Here is a 13,597-nt window from a genome sequence, read left to right as displayed (position 1 = left end):
GTATATAAATATACTTTGAGTTGTGCTTCAGTGGTATGGAAACAAAGAAAGGACATAATTGTAAAGTGACAAAATGCCTTCTGTCACTGAATTTATAAACGACTCGCCCCAGTTAGTTTTTTTTCTCTTGTAGTCCTGTAATTCCTTATTTATGAGGTTCAGTCTCACAACTAATACATCCACACGTGAGGATTTATGATGTATTTGGGGATTTATACGTAAATGACACTCAATACAATATTTGTCAGTGCTCACACAAATATTTCTAGTTCTATATACATGTAGAATCCACACAGATTAAAGGGTAAATGTATTCCTGATGCACACACTGTGTGTGTTGTGACGTTTATAATCTCCTGAAATTTATTGTGTTTTTTTTTTAGCTTGTGCATTTGTGTGCGTGCGTTTCAGATACTCCTGACGTGAACCGATTCATGAATGGGTGTTTTTTTGTTTGTTGGTTTAATTTTTTTTATTGGTAATTAGCTGCAGCCGATCACAAGAACGCGTCCCACAGCCAGAGGTTGAAGTCAGATCCATCAATCTAACGTCACCTTATTTTTTTCCTGCCTGCTTTCTTGCCAGAAGCGCTCTACTCTGCCTCTGACTGGCTCGTAGCCTTCCAGGCGTCTTGTGACAGAATGCTCTGCCTCGTGCTCGTTACCCAGGTGTCCATGCAGCACCGGAACCGGCCATCCAAAGCTAGAAGACGTATACATCTGTCGCTTAGTATTTGGTGATTCCAAAACTTAGTTTGATGAATATAAACGTCAGAAGGTGGCCTGTCACAGCTCACACTTTAACGCTCATAAATCCACTGTACGTCACATCTACCCAGAAACATATTCACACCAAGTATTCAGCTGAAGGGCTGCTGACCTTTTCATGACGGCCATTTTGACGCTGCAAGGTAAACGCAGGTGTGATTAATCACATAAATCAAGTCCCTGCAGCCGAACAGCTATCAGCCCGATTAATTTGATCAACGACGTCTGTGTTTGTGTCTGCTTTGACATCTCAAATGGCTGCCATGAAAGGAGACTAGTTTGACGTGTCCGAGAAATGAAACGCAAATAAATACGGGTGTTACTAACAACATTACAAACCTGCTATTGCACACGCAGGACCGGAACAATGAAGTTCCTGTTGTAGGAAACAGTACACAGTACTCATATTTATCTGTTCTCTTGCCGGGTTCAACCGCTAACCTCTCCTGCAGCTTTGAAAAAAAAAAACCCTCACGATGTGAGCGTCGTGCTTGATCTGGACTTCTCTGGATATAAGTTTGATACACTTCGCTAGTCAAAAGGTGGTGGTGGTGGGGGAGAGTAATGACATGATCGGATGGCTTCAGTGTTTTGTGGCCCCGTTAGAGAACAAAATGAACTGAAAGGTAGAGAAGATTTTTAACGAGAGGTAGCAGAATATGGTTGTTTTGCAGATTAATGGGCATTCTCAGTTAATGGCGTGCACTGATGATGATTGATGACGTCTGCAGACTGCCTCATCAGTGTCCATTTCACAGTTCTTCATTCCAGAAGCAGACGAGGCCGGGTGCTGCTAGATGTTACCTGACAGAAAATAATAAGTAGGGTGCATCTAATCAATAAAAAAAATACTGCACACATTTTATTTTTTAAATATATTTCTGTTAGAGTAAAAAATATAGGAATTTATCAAAAATATTTTTAATAAACATAATTTTTTGTTAGAGGAGAAACAAAGGTGTTGCTGAGCAGGTGCTACTGTGCACTCTGACATGAAGGGTTTATTAATTTACAGAATTTTAGTTATACTCAGTTCTTACCTGTGTCAACATTTATTTAATAAATGTTCTTTTAAGGTCTGCAATTTCATTTCTTATTTGTGTTATCATCATTAAACCGTATTTCATCCGATGATGCCTCCCACAAAGACATCAGCATCCTGTGCATCGGCGTCGGCCACTGGAAAACCTCATATCGGTCGACCACAACTAACTCTCCTCATGCTGGTCTCCAGCCTGGTCACACACTGCTGTGGGATGGCATCATTCTTCAACAGTGTGGTTGCGCTGGTCACTCTGACACAAACAGCACGCCCAAGCTGACCCCACTAGTGTTCAGTGGTGTTGAGGTCAGGACTGCTGGCAGGCCATTCCATCATCTCCACTCCCAAATTCTGGAGATAGTCTCTTATGAACCTCGCTCTGTGGGAGCGAGCGTTGCCATCTTGTAGGATACAGTTCGGTCCCAGACAGCGGAGATCTGGAATTGCCACTGAAGCGCAAAATAAGCTGTTTGGCATTGGCAGAGAAGATTTGTCAAATTTTCCATGGGCGCAACCCACAGCTCACACCACACCTCAGCTCTGCTCTCAAATGCATGTTCCTTACAAATGTGGCACCATTTAAAAGGGGAGATGAACAGGTTTTCTAACGGTATAAGATTTATTGCCAAGAAGCACTGTTATTACAGAGAAATCATCTACCAAACACAGATTTCCTTACCTTTTGTGCTATGTTTATTTGTCAGATACACTGACTCCTTAAGAAAACTTATTTTTCCTTCTTTTTTCTGGATTATGATTTATGACTATAAAATGTATTTTTAACGTTTGTTTTAATATCTTTGGCTGTGGCTGGAAGACAAATGTCGTCCTTTATCCCCCGTATTAAGAGCTGGTCATTTGGTTTTAATTAAAGCTCTCATGGAGGCGGTGGAGTAGCTACGCTGGGGTAGTATTGGCCCCGCCCGGCGACCCCTCCCCTCCTCCTCCAATCCCTGTGTCCCACTAAAGCGATTTCAGCGCACGCAGGGACTCGTCCCTTCAGCCACGGATGGCAACATGGCGACAGAGGTAAGACCTGCGTTACATCCGTTTAATATCCGTGAGCACATGTCCTGCTGTTGTTGTCCCGGGTCTCAAACACCAGCAGGAATAACGTCACTGTCATGTGAATGAACCCGCCGCTGGTTTAGTTCACACCGGGCGTTAGACGAGCGGCGCTCGGACGGACGGACGGAGCAGGACGACCGTGTCCTACATTATCTCCCGGCTCCCGACCAGGCGATTGTTCTCTGGTGAACGTCTGAAATGGAAATGTGGAGTTCAGCTGAGCTCGATGGGAAGAGAAACAGGGGGGCTTGGTATTCACCGCACAGTCCGAATGGTTTGATGAAAGCAGATCTGTGTCTGTTTTTTGTTTGTTTGTTTAAACGTCTTGTTAATCCGCTGACAGCTCACCGTACACTACACTACACTACATGCACACACACAGACACACACACGCTGAACAAATGCGTTCAGCACCATGGACAGAAGCCCCACCAGTCTGACCTTCCTCACTGCTCCCTCCATTGCAATTTTGCAACATTGCAAAACCAAACCAAACAATAATATAAATAATGGTGATGGTGGAAAAGAAATCTAACTTTTGGGCATATAACAAACCTTTTTGATGAGGAGGAGGACCCGTACTGTAATTTGGTCAAGGCCCTGTTATCGGTCAGCAGCATCTTGTTCTACCTGATCATCGATCTGTTATGAGCTGTCATGAAACAAGTTTGACTCCCCGTCAGACCAGAGAGAGGAAATGGACGTGTGTAGACAGGATAGTGTGTCCAGTGCTGGGCTTTGCTCCAGCATCCACCAGGCAAGAGCTGATTGATCACCTCCTGTCTGCTCGTCCTCCATCATCCTACACCTCCAAAGATTGAATCGTCAGCTTCTGTTTGCACACATTAGTATTGAGCAGGTGAACAGAGAGGGGGAGGGCCATGTCTCTCTAGGGTCTCATTACAAAGATACTGTGATAATAATACTCATTAAATGTGTCTGTGTATGTCCTCCTTAGTTCCACAACCTGCAGGAGTTGAGGCACAGTGCGTCTCTGGCCAACAAAGTCTTCATCCAGAGAGACTACAGTGAGGGAACCACATGCAAGTTCCAGACTAAGTTCCCCTCTGAGCTGGAGAGCAGGGTGAGGAGATGTGTTTCCTTCTAGGTTGTCCTTTCATTCCCACATTACATAATCTCACATTACCCAGACAGTGTTGTCCCTACAGCGTCATGTCACATAAATCTTCCTGCAGTCACCCACGGGAGCCGCTCGTTTCAATTATATTTGTATCACCTGGTATGACATGATGCTATCATGCTTTTATGTCGTGCAAAGACATTTAATCTAGCAAAGCAACACTTAATACACAGGACTAGAAATAATCCATCCATCCATCCATCCATCCATCCATCCATCCACCCGTCCATTTTCTATACTGCTTATCCGTTAAGGGTCGGGGGAGGAGGAGGAGGAGGAGGAGGGGGGCTGGAGTCCATCCCAGCTGACATGGGCGAGAAGCGGGATTCACCCTGGAAGGGTTGCCAGTCTGTCACAGAATTTTTAAAGTTGTAATTGCCACCAACATCTGATCTAATTTCACTGATTTGTCTTTTCTTTATTTTTTTTCAAAATGAGTAAAAGTCTTGATTTTGGATGAAGTCATAATGTTTTTACTGTGTATTGACCCTTAACTGTAGTCAATGTAGATGCACCCAACTCACTCTAACAACCGTATTCCTACGTAAAACCTCCGATGTCTGAATGAGAAAAATATGTTTTTTAAAAACAATTATTTTTGAAAAGGTCTTGAAGAGCAGCAAACATATTTAGAATGTAATAATATCATACATACATATAATAAATATATGATATATGTAGAAACCCTGACAGAGAGCTTCACATGCCAACATCAGGAAAAACCTTCCACAGAGCATGTATCTCTGCCAAGGCCGATGTTGATCAAAGAAAAACAAATTTAATGTAGTTTTTGTTTTGCTTTGTAATTCATATCTACCATTTTTCTGAGGGTTCTCCCTCAGCCCGCGCTACACCCGTCCGCTACGCTCTGCAAAACTCATCCTGGTAGTTTTGCGTAATCCTGCCAACAGTCAGACAAGCAGACGCGGGTGAAAAGCTCATTCAGGAGGGCCCTTATGTAATGTTTCGCTCTGGCCCACATTTCTGGCTGCTGTTGTTTATTCAAAAGTCCCACCACAGCGTCTAGTGAGTCTACAGCTGGGGGCTGGGCGGCCGAGCCTCAGAGCCTGGATGCCAGCTAACCCCGCCTTTCTACATTCACGTTAGCAATTATGTTTACAGTGGCGCTAAGCTTGTCAGCAACCTGAAACACTCTACACTCAAGCAAATTTAAAGATGAAGTTAGTTTAAGGTTGGGTTTACATCGTATCCATGATTCTGTCCTGCGTGTGCAGATTGAGCGGACCCTTTTTGAGGACACAGTTAAGACGCTGAACAATTACTACGCAGAGGCAGAGAAGATCGGAGGCCAGTCCTACCTGGAGGGCTGTCTGGCCTGTGCTACTGCATATCTGATCTTCCTCTGCATGGAGACGCGCTATGAGAAGGTCAGACTGGTGATCGAACCCCTGAGTGTACTTAACGATATACTTCACCTCAAAAAAGTATATTTTGCCTTTCAAATGCCAGTGTCTTGAACTGACGGAAATGTTTTTTTCACTGATGCATCACTGCTTTGTGACTCCAGTGTTCATCTTCTTAATCCGGCCGTATGCTCAGTAATCCACAACCACTTTTAACGTGGCTGAGAGCAGAACTGGAACGGTTATAATTTGTTCGTTGTCAGCTCAAATTCAAGTGTTTGCAGATTACTGAGTACAACGCTTGACAATGCACCGTTAGCTTTTAGCTAAATATACATGGCTGGCTCTTTCTGCATTGTGCAGTCACAAAGAGGTGACGATAGAGAGAGAAAAAAAACATCTTTTTGAGCTCAGGACATCTATTTATGAGTACTTTAAAGGTAAAATACACAATTTGTTTGAAGTCGTGACTCAAAAAATCCAGCGTGGAGATAAACCTTGCCTTTATTTGTCCCTGTCAGGTATTGAAGAAGATAGCCAAGTACATTCAGGACCAGAATGAGAAGATCTATGCTCCCAGAGGTCTGCTCATCACAGATCCCATCGAGAGGGGAATGCGTGTCGTATCCTTACTCATTCTTTGTAGGTACACGTACAGAGAGATCTTTTCTGTTGAATTGAAGCTATTTCTGGGGGAAATTGTTGGTCCTTAACTACTTTTCCTAGATAGAGATTTCCATCTATGAAGACCGGGGCTCCAGTGGCTCCAGCTCAGGGAGCAGCTCTGTGTCCAGCAGCACCGCTCGATGACGGGGTTCTTCCCAGCAAACCTGCACAACCCAAGAGCTCAACTCCGGACAGCGGCACAACTCCTGTCCCTACTTCATCCCTACGCTACATCACACAAGGGGACTCACTAGCTTTTACCTAAGTAAGGCGTGTTGCCCCTGACCTGCCATCACACGCTTTATCTCTCACTTAAAACATGCACCTCGGTTGATTGTTACAAAGCTGTGCGCATGCACACATCCAGTGATGTACGGGTGCATCTTGCTAGAATACTTTGTGTGATTGTACCCTTACCTTCCCTCCTGTCTTTTTTTAAAGTTGCCTCAGCTATGTGTGGTCTGGTGGGTGAGAGGAAATGGTTCTTATTGATATAAGAGCAGAGACCACAAGCCTCATACCTCACAGTTGAGCCCTGACCACACTGAACCAACCAGGAAACTGGACTACACTCATTACCACTGAGCTGGCACGCCAGACTCTTACTTTTAATTATTTAATGTGTAGCTTTGGGTTTTCAGGTTTTAGTATATGTAAGAGGGACGTACAAGCACTGGAGCAGAGTATCTCACAGATGACTTTCTGCCGTGTACATAGTGTAGAAGATCTTCCATTTTTCACACTTGAAGCCTAAAATCTTAAGTACTAACTTCAGTTTCACAAACAAGACTAACGCTTCCTAAATTTTGATTATGCAAAGAAACATTGAGCTTGAAATACAGCAACAAAGTTGGATCCAAAAGTCTTCCTGAATTATATCTGTCAACCCTTCCAAAGAACCCTAACAATTGCCAAAAACTAGCTAGCTCACAAATATGAATGTGACTCATTTTGGTGACATAACAAACTTTTCGTACTGCTTTTTGTTTGATACTCATGGGAATGAAGTACTATGACTGGTGTCGAATAAATACTGTTTCATCACAGCTGCACCGAAGGAATCTTTCTTTATTGTGGTTCTGTAAATTCAATCCCTTTATAGAAGTCAGTTGGACTTGTCACTGTATGGTTTTGAAAAACATAAACAGCTACCCAGCATGCAACTAGCAGGGTAATGAAATCAGGCCCGGTAGCAGGCAAATGGATGAAATGACTGTTATGTGAATATGACGTTTCCGTAGCTTGACTCTGTTGGTGTCCTAGCTGCTCCGAGAGCAAAAGGCTTTGATAAGCTGATCGCACGCTGACTAAAACTCAAAATAGCAGAACCGGCAGCACCATGGCGAACAGCTAGTTGTGACGCTGCCGGGGATTTTCTCTCAGGAGTTGGCTGAAAACAAGCGATCTTAAAGTAAATGGAATATTTGACACAAATTGATCAGGGGTTCAACTCGATCAGCTTAACAACTCGCTCGAGTGCTAATGTTTCTGACTGGCTTTTGTGCCAACAGTTCTGTGGGCTCTGACGATATTCATTAAATACAGCATAAATCTTAACATATATGATCTTTTTCATCATTTTCAACACAGCTGGTTCTGAGAAAATCCTCATGTTACCGTGATAATTTCATTTCATATTAATTTAAAACATTTTCTGGTAAATCGGCACGATGATGGCGACTTTAATCCATCGCATTAATTATTTTAAATCATTACAAACAATGAAGACATCAGGTTAAGAGATGTTATTAATTTTATTAGTCCAGTTTCCCCCATGTTTGCATGCATGTTTGTCTGCATGTACGACACAGCAGTAACAGCCATGACAGGTTTTCCAGTATACATCTCCTCTCACAACCTGTGGGGACAAAAATGTCAGGTTCACCGTGCATGTGTGACATGTCCAGACACTAGGACACGCTGGTGCAGCAGAGCACTGGACCTCCATTCTTGATCCAGTAATATCGTGCTGGACAGATGCTGTCTTACTGTATCATCGCTGCACTTAAGGCTACATCCCTCTCAGATCTGCCAGTGCAGAGAGAACCGTGACAAGTAAAAGCATCTTTAAACTGGAGGTTCCAAACACCGAGACACAAGTGGAGCGGACGCCTTCGTAAAATGGAGCTGACGCTGCAAGGGATGGAGGGAGAGGACAGGAGAACAAGAAGGAATGCGTGGAGGGAACAGAGACAGGAGGAAAACATCAGGTCAGAACAACATGGGGTGGGTGTGAGAAACTACAGGGCCAAAGCCACACGGAGTCCGGAGTGGAGAGGCAGGACGGAGCCAACACGTGCACCACACCTCCTAGACTTTTCTCCCAACAGACAGTTTAACGAACCTGCATCACGTTGTCTCAAGTTATATTTCTACAAATGTTATTGCTATAAACATGGAGGCTCATATCCCGGTGTGTCTTTGCAGCTGATGCGAGTAATAGACAGAGAGACCGTACGATGACTCTCCCAGCATATTGATTTGAAGGTGTTTATTTAGGGAGATTAGCATGACAGGGTTAAAAAAGAAGACTCGACAGTGAGTGTTGAAGAGTACAAAATAACTATGATAAAAATGTAAAACTACTCATAGAGTAAAGAAAACAACAAAACAACAGAGCTGTCTTATAAGAACAGAAAATAGACAAATACATTCTTGACCACATTAATGTGTTTTCCACGGCGGGTTTTTTTTTGTATTGCATTGCATGCCATTGTCTTCAAATGCCTGTAGAAACATAAACATAAAATAAAATTAATTAAAAAAAAAATCGTAGTTTCAAAAAATGATATTGAACAGTTTATGCACCTTATAAATATTTTTCCTACCTGCGCAGCGGCCATTCTTCACAGTAAAGCCTTTACCACACTGGAAGAATGAAGACAAGAGTTTATTTAATTCGATGTAATTTATTGTCACAAAAACAATGTCAAGGCACGTATGTCAATGAAAGGGGGGCCGCAGCTTCGTTAAATGACAAAAAAAATGAAACAAATATTTTGAGTGTCAACATATTTACAGACGTGCATGAAACGTTTTCAAGGTAGGTGTAACTGTTCAAATGTAAACATGACAGTGTAGCTTATTGGTCTCTAAATTCATTTAGATTTCATTGAAAGACATAAATATATCAAAGAGCCACTGATTGGAAGTAATGTTCATAATTCAGTGCTGTGGGTCCTCATGTATACCTCCGTGTCACCGGACAGCGAAGACAGTTGACCCTCCGTGGGATAGGCTACTTCAACCACTGACTTCATTTCGCCAGGCTGAAGGGTGCGAGAGATGGAGCTGCCATCAGGCCAGGAGACCTCCAGTACCGACACCACATCGTTTCCTGAGAATTAAGACCAGAAGAAATCATTAAACATCCCACAAGAGGGGAATAAATCTTTAAATATGAAACATTTTTCAAATTTGTGAGTACAAGGGACATGAAATATGATATAATAGGTCAGGGATTTTGAAGATATATGATCTGCTTTCTTACAGGTTACTATATGAAGAGATGAAACCGGCTCTCGTGACAGTGTGTCCAGTATATGAAGCTGGAGCAAGGAGGTGACTAGCTTAACTTAGCTTAGCTTAGTTTATTGTAGCATAAAGTCATCAAGAATGGAGTGTGTGTGTGTGTGTGTGTGTGTGTGTGGGGGGGGGGGGGTCAGCTAAATGGGACCTGATCAAAGGGGAAACTATGCGTTCAGGCTCATGTTCCATGTGTTTTTCATAAGTGAACTTTATTTTAATTGTACAAGATGCTAGACCTTTTCTATGTGTATGTTGATGAACTAGCCAGGAGCTAGTTTTACTAACCTGGTGAGGAAGTCAGTAATGTTCCATAATGTTGAACTAGTACTTTAAATCAGACTGTGCAAATATAACTGGGGAGTATAGTTGTTTTAATACACACAATCTTTTACTTGAGCCCCATCTTCCCCCAACATCCTAAAGTGTCAATGGAGTTACCTAAACCAAAGTGGGCGACGGGCTCCATCTCACAAAGGTACCCCGAGCCTCCATCAATAATGCGTGTATGAGCTCCACTCTGATTGGTGAACGCGGTGACCTTAGCACCTCGGGCAAAAGAGCCAAACTGGGTGCGAGGGATGACTCGAAGCCAGTTATTGGACGAGCCCTGACAACAACGGTGACAGGTTAAGTTGCTGACAGTCACAGCCTGATTTTTTTATGATCAAACACACACACATGCTGTTACACACCTGTGTGACCTTGAACACAGAGATCGGCTGCTGGGCGCTCTCTCCATGAGCCAGCAGCAGGTCCAGCTGTCCGTCCCCATCCAAGTCTGTCACTGTGCCACCTGTTCAGCACAAGCAGGGAGCTTTCTCTCTGACCTACATAACAACCTGACTGTGGTCGTTTCACTGACAGCTGCATCATTGTAAATCAGCCCGACAGACAGGAAGCGGAGGTGCCAAAATATTCGCTTAAGATTAAAAGCTGAGAATGTGGCGGATGAAAGTATTTTGTCCTGACCTGTTCCTCTTCCTTGCGGCTCTGCAGCGTCTCCCGCATTAAGCTCTTGGATTAAAGGGTCTGCATCAGATCTTCTCAGCACCCTGCAAACATACACACCCGATTTTTCCACTTATTTCTTCAACTAGTGCCGTGCTTATTAATCTTGTGGTTCTGACTTACATCCCTGGCTTACTACTGACATTACTCCTACATGCCGAGGCCTTTCAACCCCTGTAGAGCTTGTTGTTCTAGGGGCAGGGTCATGGGTTGGATTGTACATCTTCCCTGAGTATCTCTTTCTTTGATTTCTGTCATTCTGCATGTCATCCCAGTAAGTGCCGCAATTATGTCAGGCTACCATCTTAGATACCAGACTGCTTTGATCATTGCATCCTGTATGTGCAGCATCAAAGGTATCCACTCTCTTGTCTGTCATCTCAATGGCTCTTTCATGGCAGAGCCCAGAGACATCAAAGTCAGACCCTCAAACTCTGCAGTTGCACTCACTCCAGGCACCAGCAATGAAAAAAAAAAAAAAAAATCATGCTTTTGTGTGAGATATGCAATGATTTGTATTTGAATTTGGGCTCATCTGAACATTGAACTCTTACCTGAACAACCTGTTAGGGGCATTGCCTCTGTAGGCAATATTGTTGAAAAACACCTCCAGCTCCCTGTCATTGTCCAAGTCTGCAGCGATGACTGTACGAATAGGGGAGGGGGTTGCGAATTCTCTGGTCGCGATATTCTATACAGGACAACACACACTTGTGTCAAAACCTTGCCACCTGCAAGATTTTTTTAATTTTCCACACAGGTAATCTTTTCCACCATTGTCCTTACCCGGAATTTAGAATCACTGCCCTGCAAGTACAGTCTGTGTGGGCCGTTCCAGTTGCCATAGACGATGTCTGTCCGCCCATCACCATTGAAGTCAGCTAGTGCTACGCCTCTGCCATGGTGGTTCTGGTCCTCCACGCCTAAATGTGTTGACACAGTGTTTAAACCCTTAAGCTGCCAGAGGTAAATAAATAACATTCTGTATTTGGGAAAACCAGGATCCTGTCCTCTTTCATCCTTACCGGCCTGACGGGCCATATCAACAAAAGTCCCGTCACCATTGTTCTTGAACAAGAAATTGGCTCCACCCTCATTGTCACAGAACACATCTGACCTTGTCTGGCTCAGGATTGGCCCAACCACAACACCACGGCCACCTTCGAAACAACCCAACTAAGATTTAGTTCCTCATAATAACACCAAAACATTTTACACTTGATTTTTCCAGTCTCACCTGTCAATTTGTTGACTCCAGCGATGGCAGCTACGTCAGAAAGAGCGATAACGCCCTTGCTCACATCACTGGCAGTCTCATCCATCTCTAAAAGAGCATGAGGACCGATGTTGCGACTAGCATAGTTGGCCACGTAGACTGAGTAACGGCCTGTTCCCTACAGGCAAGTGGGATTATCGAATGAAGCAGGAGAAAAAAAGAGGGTTAGATGTGAGGGATCAAATTGGAGTAGTAGCAAAAGGGGTGTACTGACCTTTCTGTCAATACACGCCACAGAACGTCCTGCCATGCGATTAGCAACACCACGACGCACATTAAGCTCATCACTAAGCAGATCCTCAAAGCGACCATTGCGGAACTTGAAGAGCTTGTCTGTGTATGTTGCACGTCCTGCACAAAAAAAAATAAAAAAATCAAGAGGACAAACTATCACTTAACAGCCTTAAATGGATACTATTTATGAGGACAGATCTTTTGAATGCACTGTTTACCAGAGAAGGCATTATTTGTGTTGAGGAAGTAGATCTCCTCACGTCCATCCCCATCCACATCACAGGCAGCGACTCCAATGGCGTTCCCTGCTACGTCCCTCAGGGCGTAGTATGGAGAGTTACTATCATCAATAGCGATGTTTACCAGCCGATTCAAAGTTTGGTTGTACTTCAGTACCAGGTTGGGTCCGTTGTATCTAAGGGACAGCATCATAGGTTTGATTCACTCACATATGTGAATGTAACAAAGCAAATAAAGTACAATGAACAGTTAAGCAAAGGTACAAGTTACTGTATTCATCTGCAGCCCCGTCAACCACTCACCCTGCAACCACCACGTCCAGGGCGCCGTCACCATCCACATCAGTTACTGCCATTCCATAATTGAGCTGTGTTGGATTGTGCAAACTGTCAGGAGGAAGAATCGTCTGTGTGACTGCCTGCAGCATGGGGTCGGCATTCTGGGAGTGGGACTGACGCCAGAGTCCGACCAGGAGAAGTAACAGACCTGAACCCCACATGGCTGAAACCTGGTGGCACACAGATTATTACCCAGTCACGTATTTCATTTAAAGCTGCACACAAGACAAAGTTCACAGCTTCAAATTAATATTGTTAAAATACTGTCTATTCATGACATATTAAACACAATATAAGTATTCTGCGTTAAAGCAAATTAAATTTTGCAATTACAGGAATTCATACCATTTTATTTCAGCGTGGATGTTTTAGCTGACTATTAACGTCATACTATAACATGAGACATCTCTGTACAGTATGGACAACTAGATTAACTACCACAACAAAATTTGGCCCCCAAGGTCCTACATTAGGGAGCCCTGCATTAGAGGAACCTCATTTAGACAATATTGAGATAAATAATACACACATTTATTTGAACAGTGAAAACTAAAAAAAAAAAAATTTAAATCAAAAAGTAATGAAAAAGATACAGGAAGCTCTTCAAAACAAGCATAGAGATATAAACATGAAGTACAATGAGAGCTCAACTAAAACACCATTGTCTCGGAATGAAGACTCGTCATCGTCTCTGCTCATCCTGAGATAGTCAGATTAAGGGATATCATCATTGTACTGTATTAGGGTCTTACCTGACAGCTCTGTCAGCGAGTAGCGATGCAAATGATATGATTTTGCAGCACCACTGTGAATATATAATCTCACCCGTTATCAAATGTTTTGGCAGCGGCCACCTTACACAACTTCAATTCCTACATTTTACGAAACAGCTTGTGTAACGTGTTGAATGTTGACCAATCAGCGA

At 43.3% G+C, this 13,597-nt stretch overlaps 2 protein-coding genes across 2 annotated transcripts; one reads left to right on the top strand and one right to left on the bottom strand.

Annotated features, from left to right (window-relative positions):
• Nucleotides 1–2,759: 2,759 nt before the first annotated feature.
• On the top strand, nt 2,760–7,117 carry golga7ba (golgin A7 family, member Ba). Its single transcript, XM_086210958.1, has 5 exons — nt 2,760–2,838; nt 3,836–3,961; nt 5,254–5,406; nt 5,904–6,005; nt 6,109–7,117. The coding sequence occupies exons 1-5, from the start codon at nt 2,827–2,829 to the stop codon at nt 6,190–6,192; spliced, it is 477 nt and encodes a 158-aa protein (XP_086067084.1). The 5' UTR covers nt 2,760–2,826; the 3' UTR covers nt 6,193–7,117.
• Nucleotides 7,118–8,524: 1,407 nt separating this feature from the next.
• On the bottom strand, nt 8,525–13,572 carry crtac1a (cartilage acidic protein 1a). Its single transcript, XM_086210109.1, has 14 exons — nt 13,425–13,572; nt 12,637–12,842; nt 12,313–12,509; nt 12,075–12,211; nt 11,822–11,978; nt 11,610–11,744; nt 11,371–11,507; nt 11,139–11,275; nt 10,546–10,628; nt 10,269–10,369; nt 10,015–10,183; nt 9,240–9,385; nt 8,877–8,916; nt 8,525–8,775 (listed from the first exon to the last, which is right to left on the bottom strand). The coding sequence occupies exons 2-14, from the start codon at nt 12,831–12,833 to the stop codon at nt 8,768–8,770; spliced, it is 1,644 nt and encodes a 547-aa protein (XP_086066235.1). The 5' UTR covers nt 12,834–12,842; nt 13,425–13,572; the 3' UTR covers nt 8,525–8,767.
• Between the last annotated feature and the right edge of the window lie 25 nt (nt 13,573–13,597).

This window comes from Aulostomus chinensis, chromosome 8, assembly GCF_037954235.1.
Source record: "Aulostomus chinensis isolate RoL2024-O1b breed Wild chromosome 8, RoL_Achi_v1.0, whole genome shotgun sequence".
Lineage (NCBI taxonomy): Eukaryota > Metazoa > Chordata > Actinopteri > Syngnathiformes > Aulostomidae > Aulostomus > Aulostomus chinensis.
Note: the sequence above shows the minus strand (reverse complement) of the source record. Positions and strands in the feature narration are given on the sequence as shown.

Coding starts and splice junctions, on each gene's coding strand:
- golga7ba (XM_086210958.1), top strand. Junction 3,962..5,253: donor CCTCTGAGCTGGAGAGCAGG/GTGAGGAGATGT, acceptor CTGCGTGTGCAG/ATTGAGCGGACCCTTTTTGA. Junction 6,006..6,108: donor TCGAGAGGGGAATGCGTGTC/GTATCCTTACTC, acceptor TACTTTTCCTAG/ATAGAGATTTCCATCTATGA.
- crtac1a (XM_086210109.1), bottom strand. CDS start 12,833: ATGTGGGGTTCAGGTCTGTTACTTCTCCTGGTCGGACTCTGGCGTCAG. Junction 12,212..12,312: donor CACAAATAATGCCTTCTCTG/GTAAACAGTGCA, acceptor TTTTTTGTGCAG/GACGTGCAACATACACAGAC. Junction 9,386..10,014: donor CGTCGCCCACTTTGGTTTAG/GTAACTCCATTG, acceptor CTTAATTCTCAG/GAAACGATGTGGTGTCGGTA.